We start from the raw sequence: 27,844 nt of genomic DNA on the forward strand, positions 1-27,844 counted from the left end.
TAGGATGTCAAATTGTGAGCTAACCCATTGTTACCTGGGATAACCTTGTTTCTGCATAAAGAACGTTGATCTAAGTAAAATTGTGTGTTTGTTAAGATGGTTTTGGAGATGAGAGATAGATGGAAAATCCTGTCGTTTGCTGCTAGAGGCTGTGGTTGAGAGTTACCTGGGATTTTCCCCGAAAACTCATACTGATCGTTCGTCACTGCACAGGACTGTTTATCTTTGAAGTGGCCTCATTTCATGGCCTGATTTTGAAGAACCAGCAAGCACACACGATGATGCTATTTTTACTGCATCCAACCCACGCAGAGGGTGGAACGCTGTTTTGGAAACATTAGGGCTGTGTTCATGGCACAGGGCTTTGCAGATGTTGCCGTGTTGGAAGCGTGCAGAGATATGATCTCACCTCACATGTCCATCTCATCAAAAAGCCTAAAGTTAATGCAGATCTAGTGACGAAGTACTAGTACTTTACTCATGTACCTTGTCCTATGGGAAAGGTTTTTGCTGTAGCAGAATGAAGTACAGCCTGGTGAGCCACTTTTGTGCTTACTTGGAGCACTTAGTTGGCACTATACGCTGCTTTTTCTGGTGCTTAGCTCCCAGGGTAGACATGGCTTAATTTCTCTTAAATGCCAGGGCTCAGTCTAGGGCTTTCAGCTCCTCAGTTTTTATGAGGCATTTATCTTCTAACGTCAGATTCAGAAAGTCTTTGAGAGAACTCACTGGTCTTATTCTGGATTTTTTTTTTCCTTTCTAGTTTTTGAATTATTTTAATTATTCAGCTTCACCACAGAGTTGGTTCTCTTTAAATGAAGGAATGAGAATTAAAAACTGTTTAAAGGGAAATTACACAGGGAATTTTCTTCATATCTACACAAAATAAAACTGTAGTGTGGTTCCCTGTCCAGTGGCAAAAATATGTAGTAGAAATAGGAAATTTTGAGATACACAGTCCTGTAGCAGTTTTTGCTCAAGGGCTGACATATGTACCACAGCTACATATTGAAGGAAATGTTTATTTCGAAATAGTTTTTAGATTATAAAATAATGCGAATATGTGTTTCCTGCACCAATCTGATAAAATATTGCCTTCCTTTGATTAAGATACATTATGTACCCATTGAGTCACACTGATGTATCTGCCACCACTCCAGCCTAGCATGATGTGATATTAATTGCTTGAGCTGAATAGTGTGGGTTCCATTCCTTCACTCACTATTTATCCTTCTAGCTATTTGTTTGCCATTCTTATACAGCAGCTGTTCCTCCAATATCTGTTTGACTGTCCCAGGATTTCAATGTTAAAACCAAGAAATGTCACGTATCAAAAAGTGTGATGTATGTTTGGTTTTACCATTTGTGTGCAGAAGCTTACTGTTCCGCTTTTGACGTGCGAGGAGGGCAACATGTAAATTAATGTACTAATATGGTACTTTTGGAGATGGTGACGTGAAAGCAGTGCAGTTAATATATTGACCAGTACGTTATAATGCCTGGGCTGAGTTATTTTCTGTTTACTTACATAGTCTCTACTCTTTTTGAGCAGTTTACTGATGGTGCTGAACTTGGCTTTACAATTTTTATGTTTAGAGAGCTACTACCCAAAGTAAGAAATTACTTTTGAATTGCATGCGGTGTTTATGGATCAACCAGAAAATGAATCCAGCCAGCCTGTTTCTTAACTGCAAAACTGCCTCTCCTTCCCCAACTCCTTTTGTTTTCTGGGAGGACAGGTCAGGTATCTAGAACTAACCTGTAGCTGAATCCTGTCTTTTTTGTGGAGAATCATGATTGCTCAAGTGACTTGATTTAGAGGAACAGTAAATGATGACTAACCATTGAGTCATAGTAAATCTGCAGAGGTCAAATAAAGTGTGATAAATTAATCCAGACGAAGAAGAAATTAAGCACCCAAACTTAGATGAACTCAAGACACTAAAAATTTCAATACAGCTGTTGAATTCTACCTCCTCGACAAAATACTCCATCATCTACATCCCTTCAGCATTTCCTTATGCCTCTATATGTCTTCAGCCTAGCTCCAGTGTCTGTGTCAGATTTAGCTGAGTATGGGATTCATTGGGAGCCCCTGCCTTTTAGAAAGGTGCAAGCTCCTCTCTCTTTCTGAACTCCTGCTCCGATTTAGTTAATATCGTGAGCCATTGAAGCAAAACCACCCGGTAAGCTGTCACTATCAATCCCTTGCTGCAGACATCTGATGCTGGGCAGCGACTGTCAGTAGGTAAGCACAGGTAACTTAACTCTGTAACTCCTGGTTGTCATTAATAACTTATCAGTTAAGGACAAGTAGTTGACCCTGTGATACTCTACTCAGTTTGGTCAGCCATTCCTATACCAGTCCCACAGTTTCATCTGTATCTCTATACTTTGGCTTTCACAGGAATGGTAGCATGCTAATCATATATTAAAGGAAGGACAGGGGCCTTTTAAAATATCTTCATAGTGTTATAAGATGAGTAATTCCTTGATGGTCTGCAGCAATTGCTTAACTTAGTGAATGCTTAACTGAAGAATTTTTGTTGTGTATTCTGCCACCAGGCTGGGAGAATAGAAGGGGTCAGGTACTGTAAGTCAACTTTGCACAAAGCTTTAGGAGAGGTAGGATTAACTGATCTTTTCAGAAAAAGCAAAAGAATAATGATTGCATATGTTAGCATTTTGCTAATGATGTAGAAATTTAAACTAATATCAGCAGAAAGGTTCTAGCCAGCACAAGAGGAACAGTCTGGTTTAGCTCACCAGTGGCGAGGGAAAGGAACTTGAAACTGGTTTACAGTGGAGCTGAGCAGATAAACAGAATAATTGTCAGATAGTCTTCGCATTGAAAACTAAAGCATTTCTTGGGAGTGGTACATGTCTGTCTTCTGTCTTCATGAGTGGATTGTGAAGTGTTCAGCTGGTTGGTTGATCTCATATTTTAATGAACCCGAAGTAGTAGTGATTTTTCTGAGATATCCAGGGATCTTTCCCCACAAGATGCACAAGTTCTGTGAGGGTGGTGAGGCACTGGCACAGGTTGCCCAGAGGAGTCATGGATGCCCCATCCCTGGAGGTGTTCAAGGTCATTTTGGACGAGACTTTGATCAACCTGGTCTAGTGGAAAGCGTCCCTGCTGATGGCAGGGGGGTTGGAACTGAATGGTCTTTAAGGTCCCTTTAAACCCAAACCATTCTACGATTCTACCATACGTTTTGTCATGTTCTTTTTTTTTTCCTCCATGTTCTTCCTTGTGAAATATTGGCAATTGGATACATAAATATTGGGTAATAAAACCTAATGCTTTTGCTGGTATTCAGAGGCCTCCAGCACTTAGGTGTCCTGCTCATGTAGCGAAAGGTTTGGGTGCAGTGGATGATTACTTTGAGTCCTGGGCTCCATCCCAACTATCAAGGGTAGCCATGCTCCAGGGAGTTTCCTAGTTTAAAGGAATGTTATTGAGAAATGTTTAACATTTTCAGAATAAAGGCTGGCACCTTAAGTGTCATATGGCAGTGTCTGGACAGCCTGTAGGAACGCAGAGCACTGGAGTAACTCAGCAACTTGAATTACACACACACTGTTTACATGCTCTGTATTATCTGCAGCTGCTTTTATAATGGATATTTTTAGTCCTCCAAAAATATGTGGTTGTGAATTTGTCAGGTTAGTGTTTTTATGAAGAACTTAAATGAAGAAAAACATAGCACCGCAGTCTGTAAGTGTAGTGAGTCATTCTGAATAAAATAATAGGTTATTTCTGCAAATTTAATCCCACAGAACATCCATTGGCAACAGCAGATATTTCTGCAGAAGTAACATTAGCTTTCTACCCGTTAGTTGATACATTTTAGAACCACTTTTTCAATATTATTTGTGTATATTTACTAATGTTAGAATGTTTTATTTCAATGTGCATTTAATGGTCACTCCTTTAAACTTTAAGTAGCATGTTTCTCTTATGAGAAGTACTTGTACCAGATTCTTTCTTCTCTGCTAGTAGTTTTTACATCTCTGGTTTGTTTTTTGCAAGGTTATTGTTTCTTCAAGTTGTTTTTTTTTTCTCTGTTCAAAACAAATCTTATCACTGCATACGATACAGAATGTTCCCATCTGCTCTGCTGTGTTTCTTTTTCACTGCAATTGCTGACATTTAACATGTTCTTCAAAATGACTATATAATTGTTGTAAAGCCTATTACAGTACACCTTTGGGATGGACATGGTGTCCATATAGAGCGTTTAAGCTCTAAAATTTAATCTTTCAGGTCTTAAGAGTTTTCTGTTTTGTTTGACAATTTTATTTTTCTAACCAACACAACTGAAATTAACTTCCGAAGCATGAAGTGGGCCTAATCTCAGTTTAAAGTCAGCACATATTTCTGTCTATGGCCCTTCTTTGCATAGAGACATCTCAAGTTTCTAGTAGAAAATCGTGGCACTTGAAAGACTGTTTCCCATGCTCTTATAGTAAAATGAACAAAGGACCAGGACAAAGGTCTCTGGAAAAGAAGAGAAAGTAGAGGAAAGGAGATGAAAAGGGATGAAAGGGAAAGCAAAAATAGGAGGAAAAGAGGCAAGTGAAGGAGAAGAGAGGATTGAAGTAGTCCTCCAATAAGAGTATTTTTCCACTTGTAAATGTTTAATCTGACCATATGTTATCAAACAATTAACATAATTTAAAGAGTTAAGAATCAGTCCTTTTATTTACTCTACATGGATGGATGTTTGTACCTGTCTAGTAAAATACAGGAGCAGAAATCCCTTCAGTCATTATGAGCTTCAGGAACAAGTATTTGATTATTCCCAAAATAACAGAGTATCTTAGGTTTGACAGGACCTCTGGCTGTTGTCTAGCTCAACCGTGGGTTCAAAGCTTGTCCAACAAGAACAGATTACTTAGGGCTGTGTGTCCAGTCTGTATCTCTGAGGATGTAGATTCTAGCTCCATGCTACATAGTACAATACTGGACTATCATTACCCCTAGCTGCCCTTGCTCCAGTGTAGTAATGCCTTTCTTGAATCAAGGAGCCACAACGATTCAGGTTCGAGCTCACAGTCACTTCTCTTGGCCTGGTGACTTGGCCTGCTCTTCATGATGCAGCCCTGTTAGTGACTGGTCTTCCCTGCGAGGGTGAACTGCTGACTATCATTCAAATGATCCTCCACCTCCTTGTCTGCAAATCTGTTTTCTAGGCAGTCTATACTGTTGCACAGGTTTATTCCAGCCTAGAGTGGAAGACTCCTCAGTTGCTTTTGTTGAACTCTGAGGTTCCTGTCAGCCTGTTTCTCCAGCCTGTCAAGGAGTACCTGAATGTGACCCTGCTATCCAAAGTATTGATTGCTCCCTCCAATTTGATGTCATTCAGTAACTTGCTGAGAGTGCACTGTGTCCTATCATCCAGGTTGTTAATAAAGACAATAAATAGTGTTGGCCGCAGTGTGGATCCCTGAGGGAAGCTGCTGGTAACTGGCAGTCGCTTGGACTTCATACTGCGGGTCAGAACCCTTTGAGTCAGCAGTACAGCCAGTTTCCCTCAAGCCTGCTTATCCAGTCCATGTCTCCCCAGTTTTTATTATGGGATACAAAAGGAGACTGAGTCAAAGGCCATCCTAAAGTCAGAGCACAGAATATTTGCCACCTTTCCGTTTCTTGTCCTCAGTACCAGAGTTAGCCTTGGTAAATCCATGTGGGCTATTAGCAATTGCCTAGTCCTTTGTATACCTGGAAATGCCTTCTTGGAGATTAGGTCTATAACTTTCCCAGGGACAGTGGTGAGGCTTGTAGCTACCCGAGTCCTCTTGTAGCCACCCTCGTTCAAGATGGGTGTGACATTTGCATTTTTCCAGTCATCAGGAAACTGTCCTGATCACCACGATGTTTCAGTGGTAGTAACGTTGGCCGTCTCCCTCAGTGCTCTGAGGTGCATCCTGTCTGGTCTTGTTGACTCCTGTATGGCCAGTTGGGCCCAAGAGCTTCCTTTACAGCAGGTGTTGCTCGAGTCCCACGGGAAACTCAAGGACTTGGGAGATTTGAGTGCAAAACTAATCAGTGAAAATAGAGGTGAAAAAGGCATTGGGTACCTCAGCTTTTTCTGTGTCCTTAGTCACTACGTCCCTTCTTCCACCAGGCAGTGGGTCCACATTTTCCTTAGACATCCTTTTGTTGTCTCTTACTATGTATTCTAGTATTGTTTCATAGATAACTTCTCTGAAAGACCTTCAGTAAATGAGAGGGATCTCCATTTAGGTGTTCTAAAACAAGGCATGAATAATGCATTGAACATTCTGAAGGCAACAGGAAAGATTAATTGACATTTTTGAAGTAAAAGTACAGAATTAAATAATGGAAGCTGAGGGCAAAAGTTTAAAATCAATCAGAATAAATTTTCACACAGTGGAGTCCTGTACAGGTGAGTTTTGCAAAATATTTTAGAGGGCATTAGGTTTGACTTTTTGAAAAAAAATGATAGCTGAATGGATACTTGTGTTACAGCTATTTATACAACATATGAACTCTGTCTGAAAAAAAAAACCTGATGTCTTTGGAGGCGTACATCTGTGATGCCTACAGTCTTACTGTTTTAGGAGAAAGGGTTCATCACCAGGTTTCCTCTCACTCCTCCAGGTTATCAGGTACTGAGCAGTGTCAGACACTGGACTTTGAATTAGATGGATCACTACCCTGGACTGGGATGATGCTTTCTGTGGTTTCTGTTGACATTAGTGGTGAATTTTAACATTTAAGGAACCTTTCAACATTCTCTAATCTCTTTTTTTAAATGCACTTGCAGTTATGGGAAATTCCTTCTTGTACTTTCCCGTCTTATGATTGAGCACCCTCTTGCATGTGAAATCTCTGTCTGAGTCGCTATTTATCACAGGAGGAATAAAACCTGAAAAGCATGCCATGGTTTTGGTACTCCCTCAGGTCATTTTGTGAAAGTAGAGAGAAATCATTTAAAATTACTTTTCTAGCAAGGGAAAAGTTCCCTTTCCTTTGTTTTTCTTTTCTCTTCCCTTTTAAGCCCTGATTTACTAAACTGAATGTTGTCTACATTGGAACTGCTTCTGATGAAGAATTATTTTTGTGTGTGGCACTCTTATAGCTGTGCCTGTCGGCTCCTGTAGGGTCTGGACCACAAGTCTTACGAGGAGCGGCTGAGGGAACTGGGATTGTTTGGTCTGGAGGAAAGGAGGCTGAGGGGAGACCTTATTGCTTTCTACAAGTGCCTGGAAGGAGGTTGTGGTGAGGTGGATGTTGGTCTCTTCTCCCAAGTAAAAAGTGACAGGATGAGAGGAAATGGTCTGAAGTTGCCCTGGGGGAGGTTTAGACTGGATATTAGAAAAAAATTTTTTACTGAAAGAGTGGTGAAGCATTGGAACAGGCGGCACGGGTAAGTGATGGATTCTTCATTGCTGGAAGTGTTCAAAGAACATGTGGACATGTCACTTTGAGACGTGGTTTACTAGGCACCATGGTGTTGTGCTGACAGTTGGACTGAATGATCTTAATGGTCTTTTACAACCCTAATGATTCCATGATTCTGTAATTCCTACAACTCAAATAGTTTTAATTTATTTTTAGAATGTTTTGTGCATTTTTATGCATGTGATTTTTGTTTTTTTAGAAGAATTATGTGTAAAATACAACATTTTTCGGTAGCTCCTGAGTTAGCTTCTTCAAAGTGCATTTGACTCTGTGTTAAACAGATGGTACTAGAAGTGTTTCTATAATTAAACTGTATTTAAGTCCTCAGAGAGGAAGCTTTTCAGCAAGCTGAACTTAAAGTAAAACAAATATGATGATAACAAAATGCCCTTAAGCCGCAACCCATCAAATGAGTAAAAATAATATTTGAAGGGTGTTTTTTTTCATAGCTGTGGGTGTTGTATTTGGCAGTTATTCAGGAAATGTAAGTTTTAATATTCAGACTGTCATTTCACATAGTATTACTCCTCTCAGTAGGTCATCTGGAAGGGAAATGTGTTTTTGAGTGAACATGTCAAGTTATTTGGGTCCTGGTTTGTGCTATTTGCAGAATTCCCACTGAGTAGAATAAGATCCCTTTCATGTAAAGGCCTGTGGAAACTGCAGCTCTTGAAAGTTGTGATAAGCTGCTAAGCAGTGAAAAATTAGCTTGTGCAGCATCCCACACCTGCCAGACACAAGGCAGCTTGGAACCACAGGCAAGGATTCAGCTGATGGAGCTGTGTGCTTTGCTGATAGCCTCTCCCTACCTGCTGCCTGCAACTCACCACCTGGAGGTCACCACCACTGCAGCTCCACCTGCAGAGCAGGACCTGTCTACCTGAAGTGACCTTTCCCCTCGCCCTTCTCCATCCTAGGAAGTATTTTTCTTGTAGGATTTCCTGTATCCATGGCCCTGGTTCTTCTGTGGCCTCTCCTGTTGTTTTTAATATATGGTTTAGTTTTCTGGATATTTTATCGTAAGGGACACAGGTATTGTACCTGATATATGAAATTTACCAGTTATGTTCACAAGTTTGGTCTGGGTATCCAGTCAGTGTAAAAGGTGCTTGAGTTTTAAATTCTACAAAACTGTTTCCAATGAGGGTTTAGAAACGTAATAAACATCTTGTGCTGTGGTTGTGGACCGTAAGGAAAGTTAGTTGTTTATAGGGCCATGGAAGTCACTGGCAAATGAAGTTTAATCAAACTGTCAATATTCTCATCTTAGATACTGCAGTCCTCTAACCTTAAACCTGGGTGAATATGAAGCTTATCTTCAGAAGTGAAGTTGTTTCTATGATCTTTTGGGGGATATGTGTAATTCTTACCATTTCTTTGCTTGGATCAAAGGAGTTTTGTTCTGATGTGGGAGACTACTGCAGTTCTTGTTGTGTGCTATATTTTATAGAAACAGTCTGCTATTATCTGCCTTCTCTGCTGTCTCTGGTCCTAAACATTTAGAAATAAGATACTTTTTGTCACCTGTTTCTTCTTCATAAGGATACTTGCCAAAAGTCAGTGGTTCATTATTTGCTACTGAATCTATTATCCTGAACACTACACATTGTCTAATCATTGCTTCCGAAAAAAGACCTTTGTTTGCAAGGTGGTCTTACATTTTGATTGTTAGGTACTTAGAATTGATTACTTTTGATTGTTTTATGTTACTGTTGCTTCTGTTGTTCTTAGTAATCATCTCTATTTTTTCTTTTTGCAGCTTGGGTCCTGTGTTTGCTCTGTTTGTACCATTTTATTCCTCCATTCCAAGAGTTCAGGTGGCACAAGTATTAGGCCACTTTTCTATCACAAACAAGACACTGGTCTATATACTGGGTTTGCAGGTATGGTATGTACTTGCTTGTTCATCTTTTAATGAGTTACTAATGTAGTAAATTTTTCTGTATGTTCATCTATGAATTTTGATGCTTTCACACGTATGGTTCCACATATGCTTAGCTAGTGACTGTCTCATCAACTACAGTTTTGATAAACTTACATAGGAAAATATAATGGACAAATTCTTTACTTTTTTGTTGTTGTTCAGTGAAATGAACTAGATGAAAACAGAACCTAATGCTAAGGCCTGTGGATCCTTCACCTTTATTTACCAAATTTTAAATTTGCTTGTATTCTTGTTTTGTTTATTTTCCCCTTGTCTGTTAGAGTTTGAACAAAGCTATAGAATACAGTATTTTTCTGTGGTAAGACTGTTGGTAAGCAATCAAGGTTTTTGGCTGAATTACACTTTTATATAAATAATTACGATTTTTTATATCAAGCATCAGCATGTGCCAGAGAATTTAAAATACTGTAGTATGTAGTATGATGTATATGAGTGGAAAAATATAGGTACATGGCACAGGAAAGCAGTAGTTGTTCAAAAAAACAACAGCAAAAAACCCCATCAGCCTAGAAATGAGTGGACATTCATGTCACAACCTGAATTATGAAACAGGAGATGTGCAAACTTACTCATTTTTATATATTCCAGAGACTCAAAAATAACTTTAGCACTAGGAAGAAAAAGCACCATGATTATGTGAAGTGTAGTAGAGAGTATTTTAGAATGAATGATCAGTTTCAGAATATTGACTGGTGCTCCACACGAACATTTTGTTCATCCATATCTCTGTTCAGCCTTTGGATTTCTTCATTTTGTGTTTCAGCTCCTTATTTTCTTGATCTTACAGAAATTGTATTTCATCTCTTTGGAAATTATCGCTGCCACTATTGCTCTGGTCTTTGGGAAAGCCCTGATATTGTCTGAGCTCTTTTCCATCGTGTTGTTTGCCTTTTGCTTTCATACACACACCACCTCCAATACAGATCACTGCTGCTACTAATCACTGTATCTTTGCTGCCTCTTTCCCTGCCGGGTACAGAATGGTTGGTGCCGTCACAGAGGCTGAGGGAAGATCATTTGCCTTCTCTTCATTTGTAAACTCTGCCCTTATCTCAAGTCATTGTTTCCGTAGTCATAAGTCTAGAGGGAAGGTGTTCTCATGATTCATTCAGCATCGGGCAGAACTGTTTTAGTAACCAGTATCGATCTAAATTGCAGCCCATTTTTCTAGCTGGTAATAACCTTCTCCAGGTGATTAATCACACACTTTACTAGAAATGATGGGCTGCCCCGATGGCTTATCAAGATCTTCTTTAAAATTCACTCCTATGTGTTTCTGTAGTTTCGTGTTGACAAATAGGCAACTAAGTGAGAATTTTATTTCTTTAATTCTGGTGCTTACGCTTAGTGTCTCCATGACTGCACGTCTGAGAGCTTCACTTGCACTGCCTGCCCTGCTTGGAACTCTTCTCCTGTTGCTGCTGAGTCATTTCCTTTGCTTCAGTCTGTCTTTCAGACTTGTTTTTCTGTGCAGCCTATAACTGACATCCTGTTACACTTCATATGCTATATGAAAATAAGATGTATTGTTTTGTAAAAGGAGAACAATTGTTTAATCCTTGTGTTTTTTCCACTTCTACTACTCCTGGAATACGTATTTTTTTGATGTTACGCTGAATTTTCACTGAAATAAATGTCTGGCTTCTCTCATTGTCATGATAAGTACATAGCCTATATAATATTGCAATGTAGTAGCTCAGACAGCAACAGCTATGTAAAATTAAACTTTTAAATCACTGCTTTTGTCTTCTAGCTCTTAACCTCTGGTTCCTACATCTGGATTTTAGCCTTAAGTGGATTGGTAAGTGTTACTGGTTTAAAAATTGTGTGTTGCTTAAAGCACTCTGTTACGTGTACAGTCAGTGCAGTATATTTGGACTCAGTAAGAACAGAAATTACTGAGTAATGTTTTTATTTGTAACTGTAAGTAGATTTTCAGCTTTAACTTCCAAAGATGTAAAGCACTGGCTGCCTGGTGATAAACAGACAGACAACAAAAGTCCTGGTTAGTATTTGCAAGCATCCATTGCTCTCTGCCATCCTTCAAAACCTAATTTTACTGCCATGCATATAGCTTTAGACCCTCATTTCCATCAGTGGAAATGGTAGAAATATTTACCCTATTTTTTTTTCTCCCAGTATTTAGCAAGCCTCAAGGTTTTATTCCATAAAACAGCTTTTAATAACTTTGCTGTGAGGACTTTTTGTGTTCTGTTGCTCTCCTATGACAACTGTAACACAGCCGTTTCTCACTATGATAATGACATTAAGGGTGCAAAATCACTTTCTTCACACTAGTCAGATAAAGCCGATGTGGTCTGTCTTTTTCCTTTCTGACTCTGTTCTCAGTACTACAGCACTTAGTGCTGAAACAGATTGTGCTAAATCTTCCAGATTGTTAGGTACTGATTAAGTTTCTTTAAAAATTTTGCAGACTTAGAAACTGGGAGCTCAGACTCTGATTTCCTGGCCCAAAATGCCGTCTGCTTTTCAAACAGTGAAAGTGCCACTTCTTCCAAAGAAGCTCATTATTGAGTTGATGCAATCATAAGAAGAATTGTGGCCTTGCTATTTAGAACCTACTAATTAGAATTTGCAGTGAGCTCAGAGTGCAATGCCTGTGGACACTTCATGTGTTGCTGCTATAACTCAGGAGTTTGGTATCTTACTGTTTGCATTGACTGTTCCAAAATATTCTGTGTCCTGGCAAGGTAACTTCCAGGAGAGATGGAGCAGTAAATAGTGAATTCTTCTCAGCAGTTTGGTCTGACTGTAAATATCAATGAAAACAGTGCAAACAACAAACCAGAATTTCTCTCTCCAGGAGATCAGCCCAAGCCTCAGCGCCCGCCTGAGGATCTGTGACTTCCTCCAAATGCTCTACCCTTCCTGTTACTCTTCTGGCTCTTTTAATAGCCCTTCCTTTTGAACAGGTGTTCACTAGAGAGGGAAGGAAAGGAAAGGAGAGGAAAGGCATTTTAACTCCCTCTTTCCTGGTGACAGGAACTGTGTATATATTTGGTTATGAGTGTATGTGAATGTGTGTGGGTATACACACATGCACTTATTTTTACACACACATATATATAGAAGACTTATAAAGAACAGCTCAATATATTATTTCATAATGTATTATACAGTTCTTATTTTAATTATCTTTCTATGTACAATTTTATTCAGTTTTATAGCACAACATTCTTAGGGTTCTTTCTCATAAATAACCTTTTTTTGATTGCAGGCTGACAGTATGTTTTACATTGGTATAAGTGTATAGGAATAAACTGAGCTTTCTCTGTCACAGGAAAGCTTAAAAAAATCATCTGAAGTTTTCATATTGCTTCCATCAGCATGAATTAAGTCATCATCCATGACGATGTGTTTTCAGTCTCAGTTTTTTCTGCAGCAAGCAGAGAGCTGCACTCTAGTGTCTTGTAATAAGTCCTGCAATTTGGAAAGAAGTTCATGTTAGGAATCTCAGCCATTTTTTTTGCACAGCACATCTGTCACACTTCTGTCAGTAAGAAATCTTTTTTCCTCCTCTTCTAGAAGTTATAATTTAGCATCTTTTGATAAAACTTCACATTTTCTAACATATCTTTCTAGAATCAATTTTTCATGTATTTTTGTAAAAAGGCTGAGTAAATGCATTAACACCAAGTCAACTAGGTGTGATATTTAGTCACTAGTTCACTCACTGCCCGTTAGATGCTTCTCTGTCTGTATTTTTAGCTCTATAGATCACTTAGACACTCATGTGACAGTATGTGATGCTGTTCTGCAATTCGGCTTTTGTTACACCTCTGCTAATGGACTGTTAAAATGGATGGTGCTGGAATGATTTCTGGATGTTTTCAGTTTCTGCTTTCTCTTCACCACATTTCTGGGGTAGGTTTAAATTCTTAACATGTAATGAGCACTCTTTGACTAAAAGGCATCTGACGTTCCAGATAAAAGAAGTGGCACTGGAGATTCATTCTGTGTGCATCCCTGCTAATGCTGTTAGGCTTCCCTGTGCGTTCCAGGCAGGGTATAGAGCAACTGGGAATTGTAGCACCTTGAGTTCTCGTTTTCAGCGGGTTTGATTGATGCTATCTTTACAGTAATGTGTCTGTGTCTATTTATGAATATATATATGCAGGTAGACATTGGTGTAATGTGCCCAGTGGGAGAGAATTTTAGCCAGATTTTAATTTGACACTGGGTTGTTCTCAGCTACGGAGATTACAATGCGTGTTTTATTACTGGAATACAAAAGATCTACTGTGCTGTCTTTGCCCTAAGATATACCTTCTTAGATCTCTAATTTTGAAGACTCTTAATGGCGGCTTCTTAGCTCTCCAGTTGAAACTGGAGAACGTTTCAATTACCAGTCTTTTGGTATGTCAGTGTGGACCTGGTAATTTCAGTTGCAGGTATGTTGCATAAACCACACTGGTTAAATACATGGTGCCTGTTTACAAAAAAGGGAGACTTTAATAAGTAGACTCTAAACTAAAGTTCACAAATATGATGTAATCAGTAATCTGTAACGTTGTTCTTATAATTTATAAGAGTAATTTACTTTCTTGTGACTTGCTTTGTCAGGAATATACCATACTTGGTACACACAGTCCATATTTGTTTCTTACAATAGAAGGGGTTTTATGTTATAACATTAGGAACCTTCATATTAGAGGTCCAGATGTATCATGAAAGTCACATGACATATTTGCATTTGACTTTAAGCCAGATATTCTTTCAATAGTTGTTTACTGAAGTGCTTCCGTATAACACATATCACTTAGTTTAGTGAAAGCCAGAAACAGTTTCCCTACGATTTTTTTCTTTAAAACAGTCAAAACACCTTAGAATATGGTATCCACATGAATGTTTCATTGGACAAATACAGATCAACCCACCTTTTCTCCCTTCCCCCTAACCCCCCCGCCTTTAAAATCTCCATATTCCCAGTTTGCATTTCTCAACACTACACTGTGGCAGGACTGAAATTCGAGGGGCACGTCAAGGCTCACTCAACCATAGCTGCAAGCAAACCTGCTTCAAGGAGTAAGCTCAGGTTGGTACTGGCAGCTGAGATGTGCCTGCTGGGACATACAGTTTTCTCCACTCATTAGTATAATAACACAATCGTTCAGATCACTTGCCAGGTTGTCTGCTAACCGTGTGGCCAAGGCTATATTTCAGAGGGAAAGATATCTTTCAGCCACTTCCTGTGATTTTACTGTTGTAGTCTTTTTCTTCTTACCTAGTTTTAATTCTTTATTTGTCTGCAAGGTGACCCACATTGCATAAAGTTCAAAAATTGGGAATACCCCAAGTCTTCTGTGGGCTGCCTTGAATTTGTGCAGCGTTCAGTTCTGACCTTAGGAAGCTGAAATTGCCTTAGCCTTACAACTGCTGAATTTTCAAAAATCCTGTTTACTTTGCAGATTTCACTAAGACAAATTCAACAGCCTTCTGGCTTGTTTCTGTGTGACACTGTGATGTGCTCTTCTCAGGTTGTGTGGAAAGTTGTGATTGTTATGCTTTAGATGTTGGAAACCTGCAGAGAATCTGTAATTTAGAGCATGCACTTCAAAGATTTAAGGTTAAGACAGAAAGTTCAGACAGTGTCAAGTGCTTGGTTTTAATTTCGGGGTTCTGCTTTTTGAGTGCTTTAGTTCTTATTCATAATTTTGAAGTTGCTAACCTGGTTTTACATAGACAACACATAACTGCTGTTAAATGCTCCCAAATGTACTTTGGTTTTAGTTCTGTTTATTAAGAACTTCATTCATCCTTTTTGTTTGTTATTCATTCAGCTAAAGTGGTTTTCTATACTGAATTCCTGTCCTTTAGGGTCAGCATTTATAGAATAAGATGTTATTGGGCTGGGGAGAAAAATATTTAAACCAGACTTTGATTTTTTTTAGTTTGTCTTAAAAATAACATTATGTAGTTAATATCAGATCATTGAACTTCGTCTTCCGCATCTTTCTTAAGCATTTTTGAACAGTCTTTCCTGACTTCTTTTTGTTGTTTAAAAAACTGTTTTGATGGGAATGCAGAAGCATTTGTATTACCCCACAGTGCAGTATTCATGCTTAAAGTATCATCCATTCTGCATGCTTAAAATTAGTATTAAATATATGTTGACCTTCTTAAAGAGAATCTTTGATCAGAGCCTGATATGTAGTATGCAGTTACCTCGACATTCCTGTCCTGCTGTGCATTCTTTTTCATCCTCTGGTTAGTCTCGGCATCTTCCAGTCATCCATGCTTGTTCTTATTCAGATCTTTAGTCAGTGTCAAAGTATGATATTCCTTGAATTCTTTATAGTTGTGTAATTTAAAATGGTTAATTAGGTAAGTCTACTGACATCTTATTAAATATCTTGTGGTGGTGCTTTGGTGACCCAGAAGAGAGTCAGTCTGATAGGAGTGAGTTTGGATAATTTAAAAAATGTGTGAAAGGTACACATTACTAGTTTTTATGCTGTTGATTTATAGCCAAGCAATGTTGGAATTGGAGTTCAGGGTAGATAAAAGTTAATTTATCAGCGATAACCAAAATCATACTTTTAATTCATTCTTTTAAATTTGGAATTATGAAAAGTTACAGTGAAAGCAAAGCTTACTGGAAGTATGAAATTTAGGTAAAACAATATAAGAAATAATTAAATGATGTGCTACTGGTTTGAGTATTGTTACTGTATACAGTAAAATCTAGTGCACTCACAATAACATAAAAGCTGTCATGGCTATTTTTCATATGGATCTTTTTTTCATATGGATCTTGTTTTCACCCAAATGCCTGGTAACAGACTACTTCATAATGAATTTCTGACTTGAAAAGTTGACACAAAAGGGAGATATTCCTAACAGTACATTTTAAACTTTAAATAGTTTTATAAGTATCCTTCTGATTGATTTTTTTTTTTTTGTTTAAGTCTTGAGTTTTGTGGAAACTTTGGATGATCACAAGGGAAGGTATATTTGTCATTTTCAACAGATAGAAACATAATTTTGAGATTTTGAGAGTAAATATCCAAGGAAATGTTACTAAATCTAAGAACAGATTATTTAAAGGTTTCCTGCTGGTGGCTTGTCTTTAATTGCAACTGGTATTTGAGCATTTGTGTTTGTATTCAGTGTGCCTAGTTGGAGTTGGAACTGCCAGTGGCTGTTCAGCTAAGGCTGAGTGTATGCCTCTTGTGAGACCTCATCTGGAGTATTGTGTCCAGTTCTGGAATCCTCAACATAAGAAGGATTTGAAGTTGTTGGAACGGGTCCAGAGGAGGGCTACAAGGAGGATCAGTGGGCTGGAGCACCTTCCATACGAAGACAGGCTGAGAGAGTTGGGGTTGTTCAGTGTGGAGAAGGCTCCAAGGAGACCTTATAATGACCTTTCAGTACCTGAAGGGGCTGCAAGAAAGCTGGGGAGGGACTGTTTATAAATTCTGTAGTGATAGGACTGGGGAGAATGTGTATAAACTGGAGAGGGGCAGATTTAGACTAGGCATAAGGAGGAATTTCTTCACAGTGATGGTGGTGAGGCTCTGGCACAGGTTGCCCAGGGAAGCTGTGGCTGCCCCATCCCTGGAGGTGTTCAAGGCCAGGTTGGATGGGGTCTTGGGCAGCCTGATCTAGTGGCAATGGGGTTGGAACTGGATGATCTTTAAGGACCCTTCCAACTCAAACCAAACTATTCCATGATCATTTTCAGCTGTATACCCAAGTGTCGTTTACCACATCATCAAGAACTCCCATTAAACACCCCATGGGCGTTGCTCTGGAGATATACTGGGCTGCTCTGTATAGAGCTGTGCTTGCTGTGCCTACTTCACAGGCTGGGCTTTCTAGCTCGGGCTTGAACACCACACTAGGACGCCTGTATGCGTCCTGTTTTGCCTGTCAGAAAAGGTCCTACGTATGCACTCACCCATGTAACGAAGTGCTGTAGAGGTCTTTGTTCTACAGCCAGATCATATTGCATGTTACTGTGGATTATGTTCTAAAATCTGCAGAAAAATGTTTTATTGTATAAAAGAGGTGAATTATTGGCCAGGATACAATTTCAAGACCCGATGTTCAAATTAAAGCACTGCTTCTTTGATCATATGGGTAACCCAAACTCTTTTTCGAGAAAGTTTGTAAAGATGCAGAAAGGCTACCAAACAGTTTTGATTTGTTTTCATTTTACTTCTTTGCCTTGTTGGTGTTTCTTGAAGTCCTAGCTCAAGGAGTGAGGAGTTTTGGGGAATTTCAGTTTTCATAGCAGTAAAATAAGCCTTTAGTCCTTGTGCAAACTACCACTTCAAAATCCAAAAGAATATGCCAAAGGCTTAGAAATCATAAAAGAAATTTTTTTTAAAAGACAAAACAAAACAAAACAACAAACCACCAAAAACCCACTTACGATTTTAAGACATTATAGCTAGTAACTTTTTGGAACTTGAGTTGTGGTTTTTGGATATTTGACATTGGTTTTACAATATAGGTATCAGTAGTATTGCTAATAGCAGTAAGACTATTCACTTATTAAAAATCCTGCGTGTATAGTATTTTCCTAAATGAAAACGTATATATTTTTTGTGTAGGTGAGGTGATTCCTCTTCGCTGATAGCACTGCCTACCAAAGACCAAGTAGTAAAACTGTTCATAGAATCCCAAAGTTACTGAGGTTGACATCGTGTCCAGCCCCCTGTTCAAGCAGGGCTGCTGGTTGCTTAGGACCATGTCCAGCTGCCTGTTGAGTATCTCCAAGGATGGAGGCTCTACGACCTCTCTGGGTGATGTTAGTACATAGGTTGTGAAGTGATAGCCTGAAATAAGAAATGGAAAAGCAATAGAATAACAGATTTGGGAATGAAAAAGAAGCATTGTGTTTGTCTGTCTCCTAACTCTAGGACACCTGCAGATACTCATATGTAAGCTAACCAATATGTTGAATCCCACCCAAACCTGTCTGCAGTGGTCAATAATCAATTAAGTGACTCTACGTGGCTTTATAGGGCACGAGTGTCTCTGCATTCCTGCTGACTGTTTTGACTTTGTCTCTGTGGTGAAGGTTAGATACCTTGCTCGTGTCTAGATGGCTACATGTCAATGCATGCCAGCTGAGTAAGCTGACAACACTTACTCCTGCATCAGTTAAAGCATCTGAAAAGAAAAATAGTTGATTCATCTGGCAGATACAGGGTTGTTAGTGTGGGAATGAGGTTGCAGTTGTTTGGGGAGGAGGGAAATGCAGCTATTTCCAATTCCAGAAGAAAGAGAAAGTAGTGGGAAAGGAAGGGAGAAGGTAATGTGTCATAAGATACTTTGTCTTTTATATCCATGGCTTCTGAGATCCTATAGAAAAAGTGGATTTTAGTTTGTATTTCACTTTGAAATTTTCAGTTTCTCTTTCAGATCTGAGGAAGAGTTTGTGTGCCTAAAATCTGGCCTACTTGGTCAACTGTGCCTCTTGTTTCACTGAGACGTAGATTGCTTCTGTAAAGCTTTTCTAGGCTTTATGTGTGCACCACCATGACTGCAGTTTTGCTGTTGTTTGGCGAGGGAATCCACAAGAGTAATTCAATGGGGTGTGTACTTTGGAGGCATCAGCCATAGGATGAGTCATATCCTAACAGCATCCATTTCTCTCTGCTGGGTGTGAAACCAACTTTAAAAAACTAGCTGTCATGTAGGCTTTTAAATTACAGATGTATACATTGGTGCAGATAAATGCAATCGTGATCTTTTATGTAAAGAGGTTTGGTTAACAATATGATGATGATCACCTGCAGAACTCTAGCAGAGACCCAAGGGAACCTATCCTTAGGTCACAAGTATAAGTCAAGAATAGATGTACCGTGATGAAATAGCAATACAGTCATGCTTGCATATACATGAAGAATGATAGAGATCTGGTGATTGTGACCTATGAAGATAGCATTGATGGACTCCAAAGGGAAAAAAAATCATAGTATTTGGAGAATGTGTTAAGCCTGTCAGTCAGCTGAGAGGGACATTGAAGAGAATTGGTTTATTGTTATTATAATCTTTTTCTACCAATCTGACTATTGCACAAGTCTGTTTATACTCCTAGTAACCATTTCCACAAAGAAAACCCAAACAAAATAACCTGACATGTTACAGTTACATTGCAGGTTATAACTTCAAGTTGGAAATACAAGTGTAGTGTTTTTATTTGTTGGGTGGTTTTCACACGATCTGTCTTGGTTTGATAAATGTGTTTCTCTAATCAAGGTAAATGCAGAATCTCAACACAAACTTTAGTACCATGTTTTGATCCTAGTTGTATAGAATTCAGAACATACTAAGGACAAAACAGGTTAAAAAGGCATAAAAATACCACTTCCTCTCACAATACTGCTCTTTACTTTCAGTTTGTCGATATTTGAAAATAGCAAAGTCTCGAATACATATGATGAATATATTTGAATTACTCAGAACAAAATAATTGAATATTTGCTGTCAAGTTCTCACCATTAGGCAAAATAACTTTCAACAGATTTCCTACACCAATCTGCCTACTGCTTTTTTCCATTTGATTTCCTTTTTTAAGTTTAACCAAGTACAGTGATTTTTAAATATCTCAGTAGTGGAACGTATGTGTTTTTGTCGTGTAAAATACTGGAGAACTTCCATCCTTGATTCACCTGATATGAAAGGGAAACTATAGCTACTTCCTTTTTCTGAAAAATGTACAACTTTGGGGGACATGAGGCAAGGGGAGGGGAAGTTGGGCTTTCTACAAGGGCTGGAAGAGGTTAGAAAGCTTCACGTGAAGGACCAGTAGTAAGCCATGATGTTAAGAATCTGTAAAAATGTAAGCACACTTTTTTCTGCAGTGTTCCAGACAGTTTCTGGTGTAATTGATTTCCCCTCCTTAGCATCGTGCCTCATGCAATATAGTGGATGAGGTTGTAGAATATGATGATTTGACTAGCAGAGAACAAGTAAGATGCATTTTCTGTTGCCAGCAAAAAATTCTCAGTTCTAGTGATGTGAATTTAACTGCAACAACTTTCCATGGTGACTTTTTGGAGCCTGAACTACTCTGGATGCTCATGTTTGAGGAAACTACCCCCTTAACCTGATGCACCTGGGGGTGCTAAGGGAGATACGGGCACTCTGGCACTAGCTACTCCAGTTAGCAGGCAATTGGGAACGAACTCTGTTCCCTCTAAGAGGGCTGAAGGCTCGGCAGCTCAGCTGAAGTGCATTTACACCAATTCACGCAGCATGGGGAATAAGAAGGAAGAGCTGGAAGCTGTCGTAGGGCAAGGAGCCTATGATGTTGTTGCCATCACAGAAACGTGGTGGGATGACTCATATAACTGGAGTACAACTATGGTGGGGTACAAACTCTTCAGGCGGGATAGGAAGGGTAGGAGAGGAGGTGGGGTAGCCCTCTTTGTAAGGGAGGACTTGGACACCGTTGAGATGGATTGTGGTGATGAGGAGATTGAGTGCCTGTGGGTTAAAATCAGAGGAGCCCACCAGAAGTTAGATTTTGTGATGGGAGTCTGTTACAGACCACCCAGCCAAGGAGAAGCAGCTGATGAGCTCTTCTATAAACAGCTGGGGTTAATCTCTAGATCAATGCCTCTCATTCTTGTGGGAGACTTCAATCTGCCTGATATCTGCTGGGAGTACAATAGAGCAGAAAGGAAGCAGTCTAGGAGGTTCCTGGAGTGTGTGGAAGACAACTTCCTTGCACAGCTGGTGAATGAACCAACCAGGGAGGGTGCCCTCCTGGACCTGCTGTTTGTGAACAGAGAAAGCCTTGTGGGGGATGTGGCGGTAGGAGGATGCCTAGGACAAAGTGATCATGAGATGATAGGGTTTTTTGTTCTAGGTGAAGCGAAGAGGGTGGTTAGCAGGACAGTAGCATTAGATTTCCAGAGGGCAGACTTTGAACTCTTCAGAAGGCTGGTTGGCAAAGTCTCATGAGAGACAGTACTTAAGGGCAAGGGAGCCCATGAGGGCTGGGAGCTCTTCAAAAAAGGAAATCCTAGCAGCTCAGGAAAAAGCCATCCCCGTGTTCCGGAAAAAAAGCCGGCAGGGGAAAAACCAGCTTGGTTGAACAGAGAGATCTTGAGTGATATCAAGAAGAGGAGAAACATTTATGGGCTCTGGAAGAAGGGACAGGCCTCTTGGGTGAACTACAGGAGGGAAGTGAGATTGTGTAGGGAAAATATCAGAAGGGCTAAGGCTCAACTAGAAATCAGATTGGCAAAGTCTGTGAAAGATAACAAAAAATCTTTCTACAAATATATAAATAATAGAAGAAGGACTAGGGAGACCATACAGTCCCTATTGGATGCAGAAGGAACAACAGTGACAGGGGATGAGGAAAAGGCTGAGGTACTTAATGCCTTCTTTGCCTCAGTCTTTAATTGTAAAGAAAGTTGTTCCCTCTGTGTACAAACCCAGGAGCTAGAGGAGCAAAATGAGGCTCCCATGATCCAAGAGGAGGTGGTCAGAGCCTTGCTAGCCCGACTAGACACCCACAAGTCTATGGGGCCGGATGGGATTCATCCAAGGGTATTGAAGGAGCTGGCGGATGTGCTGGCCAAACTGCTTTCCATCATCTCCCAACAGTCCTGGAAGACTGGGGAAGTCCCACTGGACTGGAGGCTGGCTGATGTTGTGCCCATCTACAAGAAGGGTCGCAGGGAGGATCCAGGAAACTACAGGCCTGTCAGTCTGACCTCAGTGCCAGGGAAAGTCATGGAACAGGTGATGTTGAGTGCTATCATGAAGCACATGCAAGAGAACCGGGTGATCAGGTGCAGTCAACACGGGTTCATGAAAGGCAGGTCTTGCCAAACTAACCTGATCGCCTTCTATGACAAAGTCACTCGGCTGCTGGATGAGGGAAAGGCTGTGGATGTGGTCTTCCTGGACTTCAGTAAAGCCTTTGACACAGTTTCTCACAGCATTCTGCTTGAGAAACTGTCAGCCTCTGGCCTGGACAGGCGCACACTCTCCTGGGTGGAAAACTGGTTGGATGGCCAGGCCCAGAGAGTGGTGGGAAATGGTGTGAAATCCAGCTGGAGGCCAGTGACAAGTGGGGTTCCCCAGGGCTCAGTGCTGGGTCCAGCCCTGTTCAATGTCTTTATCAATGACCCGGATGAAGGCATCGAGCGCACCCTTAGCAAGTTTGCAGACAACACTAAGCTGGGTGGAAGTGTGGATCTGCTGGAGGGTCGGGAGGCTCTGCAAAGGGATCTGAACAGGCTGGACCGCTGGGCAGAGTCCAATGGGATGAGGTTTAACAAGGCCAAATGCCGGGTCCTGCACTTGGGGCACAACAACCCTGTGCAGTGCTACAGACTGGGAGAAGTCTGTCTAGAAAGCTGCCTGGAGGAGAGGGACCTGGGTGTGTTGGTTGACAGCCGACTGAATATGAGCCAGCAGTGTGCCCAGGTGGCCAAGAAGGCCAATGGCATCTTGGCTTGTATCAGAAACGGCGTGACCAGCAGGTCCAGGGAGGTTATTCTCCCTCTGTACTCGGCACTGGTGAGACCGCTCCTCGAATACTGTGTTCAGTTCTGTGCCCCTCACCACAAGAAGGATGTTGAGGCTCTGGAGCGAGTCCAGAGAAGAGGAACGAAGCTGGTGAAGGGGCTGGAGAACAGGCCTTATGAGGAGCGGCTGAGAGAGCTGGGGTTGTTTAGCCTGGAGAAGAGGAGGCTGAGGGGTGACCTCATTGCTCTCTCTAACTACCTGAAAGGAGGTTGTAGAGAGGAGGGAGCTGGCCTCTTCTCCCAAGTGACAGGGGACAGGACAAGAGGGAGTGGCCTCAAGCTCCGCCAGGGGAGGTTTAGGCTGGACATCAGGAAAAAAATTTTCATGGAAAGGGTCATTGGGCACTGGCACAGGCTGCCCAGGGAGGTGGTTGATTCCCCTTCCCTGGAGGTGTTTAAGGCACGGGTGGATGAGGTGCTAAGGGGCGTGGTTTAGTGTTTGATAGGAGTTGTTGGACTCGATGATCTGGTGGGTCTCTTCCAACCTGGTTATTCTATGATTCTATGATTCTATATAGTGTTGAAGCTGGGATATAATGAGATCATCTTACTTTCATTGTACAAACAAAGTTGATTTCCTTTCTTAAAAGCTAGAAATTCACTACATGACTGTAACAAAAATAGTGTGAAAAGTTACTTTGTGCTTTGTCAAAACTTGGGGGTTTTTAAGTGACACATACCAAGTTCTGCATATGAAGCAGCTAAAGAGGAAGTTCTTTGGAAATAGTTGACATTAAGATGGGTGTATGACACTAAACCAGACTGAATCACGAGACCTATTTTGACTACAAATGTCTTTATGGTTTTATTGGAAATATGCAAATAGGTCCCTCTTCCTCACTAGATGAAACTTCTTGAATTTTCTTAGAGCCGAGCAAATTGTTTAAAGTTCTGTGTATTTCCATCCAATAGCTTTATAATTAGAGTAGTAAATCAAGGGAGACATGAAAGAGAATGGCACTGAAATGCTATCAGACATGGAGGTAACAAGGTGGATTGCCAGGATTCGCTTAGTGCTCCTCTTCACTGTTGAGTTTGCCCTTCCATCTGCTTTTACTCATGAAGAACTGTTGTCTCACACATCTGCTCTGAACAATTACCGGTTCACAAGAGCTCTTCTGCTAGTCCTGTACAGGTTTGTCTTGTTCCTCTACCAGGTGCTTTTTATTTTAGATCTTGCTGTGAACTTTCTATTGTTGGACTTCTCAACTTGCAGCCCTGTGAGCAGAGAAGACTACACGTTTGGCTTGTGAGTTTCTGTCTAAGGCAGGGCAGGGAGGGGCCAAGACACAAGCCTGCTGTTACAGGGCAGCAGAGAGAGAGAGAAGGCAGCCTAGGGCAACTGGTGCGTTGGCTATGGACCAGGCATACTACTAGAATGAACTCAGTAAAGCTAGAAAGGCAGGTAGAAGTCATGCGTATGAGTCTCACATGCAGTGAAAAGTGCCAGTCTCCGGTTTTGCTGTTTCCATAGGCTTTTTGCCTTTTTGAAGCCTTTTCTTCTGATTAAATGCTCAAGAATGACTTGCTATCTACAACTACCTGAAAGGACGTTTGAATGAAGTGGGTATAGGTCTCTTTCCTTAAACAGGACAAGAGGAAATGGTCTCAGGTTGCACCAGGGAGGTTTGGATTGGATATTAGGAGAAATTTCTTCACTGAAAGAGTTATCAAACTGTAAGAGTTTGCCCAGGGAAGTGGTTGGGGCACCCTCCCTGGAGGTATTTAACAGATGTGTAGACATGACACTTAAGGACATAGTTCAGGGGTGAGCTTGGCAGTCGTAGATTAACAGTTAAACTTGATCATCTTAAAGGTCTTTTCCAGCCTAAATGATTCTGTAATTCTATGACTGTCTCTACTTAGAAGACTATGAGAATGCCTTTACTGATACAGCTACTACTTGGTGGTTGCAGCACGCTTTCCCTTCTGAGACAAACAAGTCCCAAAGTACCAACACTAAAGGCATGCTGCTGCTATCTCTTTGCTGTATTTTCTATCTTGAGTTGATAAGAGAACGATTCTGTTTGCGGTTAATGTTTTCAGACATGTGTCAAAATTTGTCACACGTTCAGGGAGATGTAGATTTTCCTATCACCACTTGCTTTGTTTTGTTCGTGTGACTTTTTGAACCTATTCAAGGTGCCCTGAAAGCATTAGACCTTAATGAAGGACTGTAGGTGATAGAGTGATCAGAGATCAGTAACTGGGAGGAACAGTTGGAAGAAGTAAGGGAATGCTGGTGTGATGTTGGACAAAGTATTTGGGGCAGGAGCACTTTGCTTGCCTGCATACACCTGTGCAGCTAGGAATGCAGAATCCTTGGGACCAAAGAGGGGTCTGGCTCCATAGCCTAATGGTATGAGGTGCAAGGAAGGAAGATACTTTGTAGGTTCTGGTTCCCCTTTTGCATTTTGCATCTAAGAAATCATCAGATTAAATCTATACATAATATTTGCAGCTTGGTTCAGTAATTTTTGGTCCCCCAAAAGTAACCTCCCTGGTAGCCCTACAGTCTGGGTTTTTTTGAGTGATGAACCTCTCTACATAACGCTTGGGACCAGTTGGTTAGCTTTTGAGGGAAGTTCTTGCTAGATAAATACCTCAATTACTACATACCAGAAGTAAATGAATTGCAGAAGTTATATGAATTACGTTCACTTATTCTTTGGCAACTATTGTTCTGTATCAGTTTTGGTCAAGAGCTTACAGTCGTCTGGGAAAGTTTCACTAGAGCTGAGGAGAGAATTTCTGAGGTCATGAAGAAGCTTCTGTTCCAGCGCCCTGTCATTCCTGAAGTCCAATCAGGACTTTTCTTTGAAAGAATTTTTGTTAAATGCAGTGTTCACTATGATGCCAGAGATTATGGCTTTCCTCTTATCCCATTCCATTTACCTCCTTCCTCATAGCACAAAGGCATTGAAGGAGATAAGGACAGTTTAAATCTGTTCTTTCTCATTTTAGAATGGTAGCCTGTGTTTGGTGTTATAACTAATCTTGAGAGCAGTCATAAAATGAAAGTAGAATTAAATAAAAGTCAGCATTTCCCAAAGCAGAATGTATTTTTTTGCTAAAAGTCTCATTATCTGAATGGATAATTAACAATAACCTTGTAAATAACCTGAAAAATATCCTCCTCCCAAAGAATGTTGCATTTTCCTATACGTCTCCCTTTGCATATGCAGCAATGTTTATGCAAAGTCAATGAAATAAAATAAATCTTCCCAAATAAATGGCCCAGATGTGGATTTTCTACATTGCTTTTGGCATAATTGTGTTGTTTAGGTATGTTTACATTTTTGGGGATTCATATCTCTTCCTGTTCATTTCACTCTGTTGTTGCAGCATAATTCTTGTGGCATAACAGACAATAAATAGTCACAAATACTGAAATTTGTTGTAAAGCAGAACGCAGACTCGGAGTTCGTGTGAGAACTTCGGCCTCTTTAATGGAACACTTTGGGTGTCATGTGCTAAAGCCTCGTGGTGGGATTTAAATGGTTGGTTTTGTAATGACTGTCGATCGTTTGTGGGGCACGTGGATTTCTGTTGTACCTCCTGGATCTGAAATGAAATCAAGACCCAAGGCAAGCACGAATGTGAATGGAGGAAATGGGTATTTTTCTTATAGGTAGGAGAAGGGCATGAGAAGAACTGGGTTTTTCAGTGTCACAGCTTTTGATGAACTGAAATTTGAATGTTTTGGGTTTCTTCTTCCTCCTAGAAAAGGCACATGGAGTCCTTTCGGAATAAGCCTGTGCATACTCTTAGATTTAACTTCAAATGAGCTGGTTTGCATTTGTTTTTACTAGAAGGAGAGACTTGAGTGGTGGGGCCAGAAGGGTTTTTTTAATGAGTATTCAATGCATCAACGTCCTCAAGAGCAGCTTTGATCTTCTCAGGTCATCATGCAGCACACCCTGATGAGTTCCGTTACTAGAAATGAAAACTTTGTCATAGCTTTGACCTGCTTGAGAAACGGTTTCTTGGTTTGGGCTCAAATTCTGAAAAATAACAACAACAAAAAAACAACCAAGAGCTTTCTGAATCATAGGCAATGCAGTACACAGATTTTAAAAAGTAATAGTCTGTAGTTGTGGGGAAGTTGGAGGTAAAAAAATCCCCTGTTCTTTCCCTGACTCTTGACTGAGAACTCTGGGTAAATACAATCAAAAGTACTTTAAAAAACAGACCAACTGCTGTCTGCAGCTAATTACAAAGTAAATTTGGTGTGTTCAAGTTTTTCGAGTGTTTGAGGGTTTTTTTTAATGTTTCTTTTTTGGTTTTAGGTTTCTGGGATTTGCTACAATAGCAGTATATTAAAAGTTCATCGAATTCTTTGTGTACCCAGCTGGGTGGCAAAGATATTTTCTTGGACTCTTGAACCAGTCTTCTCATCAGCGGAACCAACGAATGAAGTTCGTGTGGGAATGGGAGCAACAGTTGACATCCAGAGGCAGCAGAGGATGGAGTTACTGGATCGTCAAATCATGATGTCTCAGGTTGCCCAAATGAGGCAGCAAAGGCAGCAGCAACAGGTACTGATATATGTTCTATTAGGATTATATTAAGTGATGGGAAAAATACATTTTTGATACGTATTTCTTAAACATATGTTTCTTTATTCTTCTCAGTTGGTCTTTCAAACGCGGTTATACTGCTAATAGCCATGAAGGTGTTTATATAGCTCTTTACATTAGAGCCACTTCACAAGGTGTAAGCAGAATGTCAGACAGTGCTGTAAAGATGTCTTACACCATTCTTTCACCAAAAATAAGGCTGAGAGGTAAAGCGATTGCATCTTTATGGTCTTCAGTAAGAGCCACTGCTGAAAGTCAGGAAGTCAAAATATACCTCACTCTTCTGAATATTTGCACTGGTAACATCTTTTTCAGAGAGGTTGAAAATTGTCCTGCATAACTCCTGTTTGCAGGTGTAGTT

The 27,844-nt window shown here is 40.3% G+C and overlaps 1 protein-coding gene across 1 annotated transcript in view; it reads left to right on the forward strand.

Annotated features, from left to right (window-relative positions):
- UBAC2 (UBA domain containing 2) overlaps nt 1-27,844 on the forward strand; it is a 105,387-nt gene that overhangs the window by 55,054 nt on the left and 22,489 nt on the right. Inside the window, exons 5-7 of the mRNA XM_069879085.1 lie at nt 9,195-9,318; nt 11,134-11,181; nt 27,193-27,441. Of these exons, the coding sequence (XP_069735186.1) occupies nt 9,195-9,318; nt 11,134-11,181; nt 27,193-27,441 (421 nt within the window). The remainder of the gene's footprint in view (nt 1-9,194; nt 9,319-11,133; nt 11,182-27,192; nt 27,442-27,844) is intronic.

Source organism: Phaenicophaeus curvirostris, chromosome 1, assembly GCF_032191515.1.
Source record: "Phaenicophaeus curvirostris isolate KB17595 chromosome 1, BPBGC_Pcur_1.0, whole genome shotgun sequence".
Classification (NCBI taxonomy): domain Eukaryota; kingdom Metazoa; phylum Chordata; class Aves; order Cuculiformes; family Cuculidae; genus Phaenicophaeus; species Phaenicophaeus curvirostris.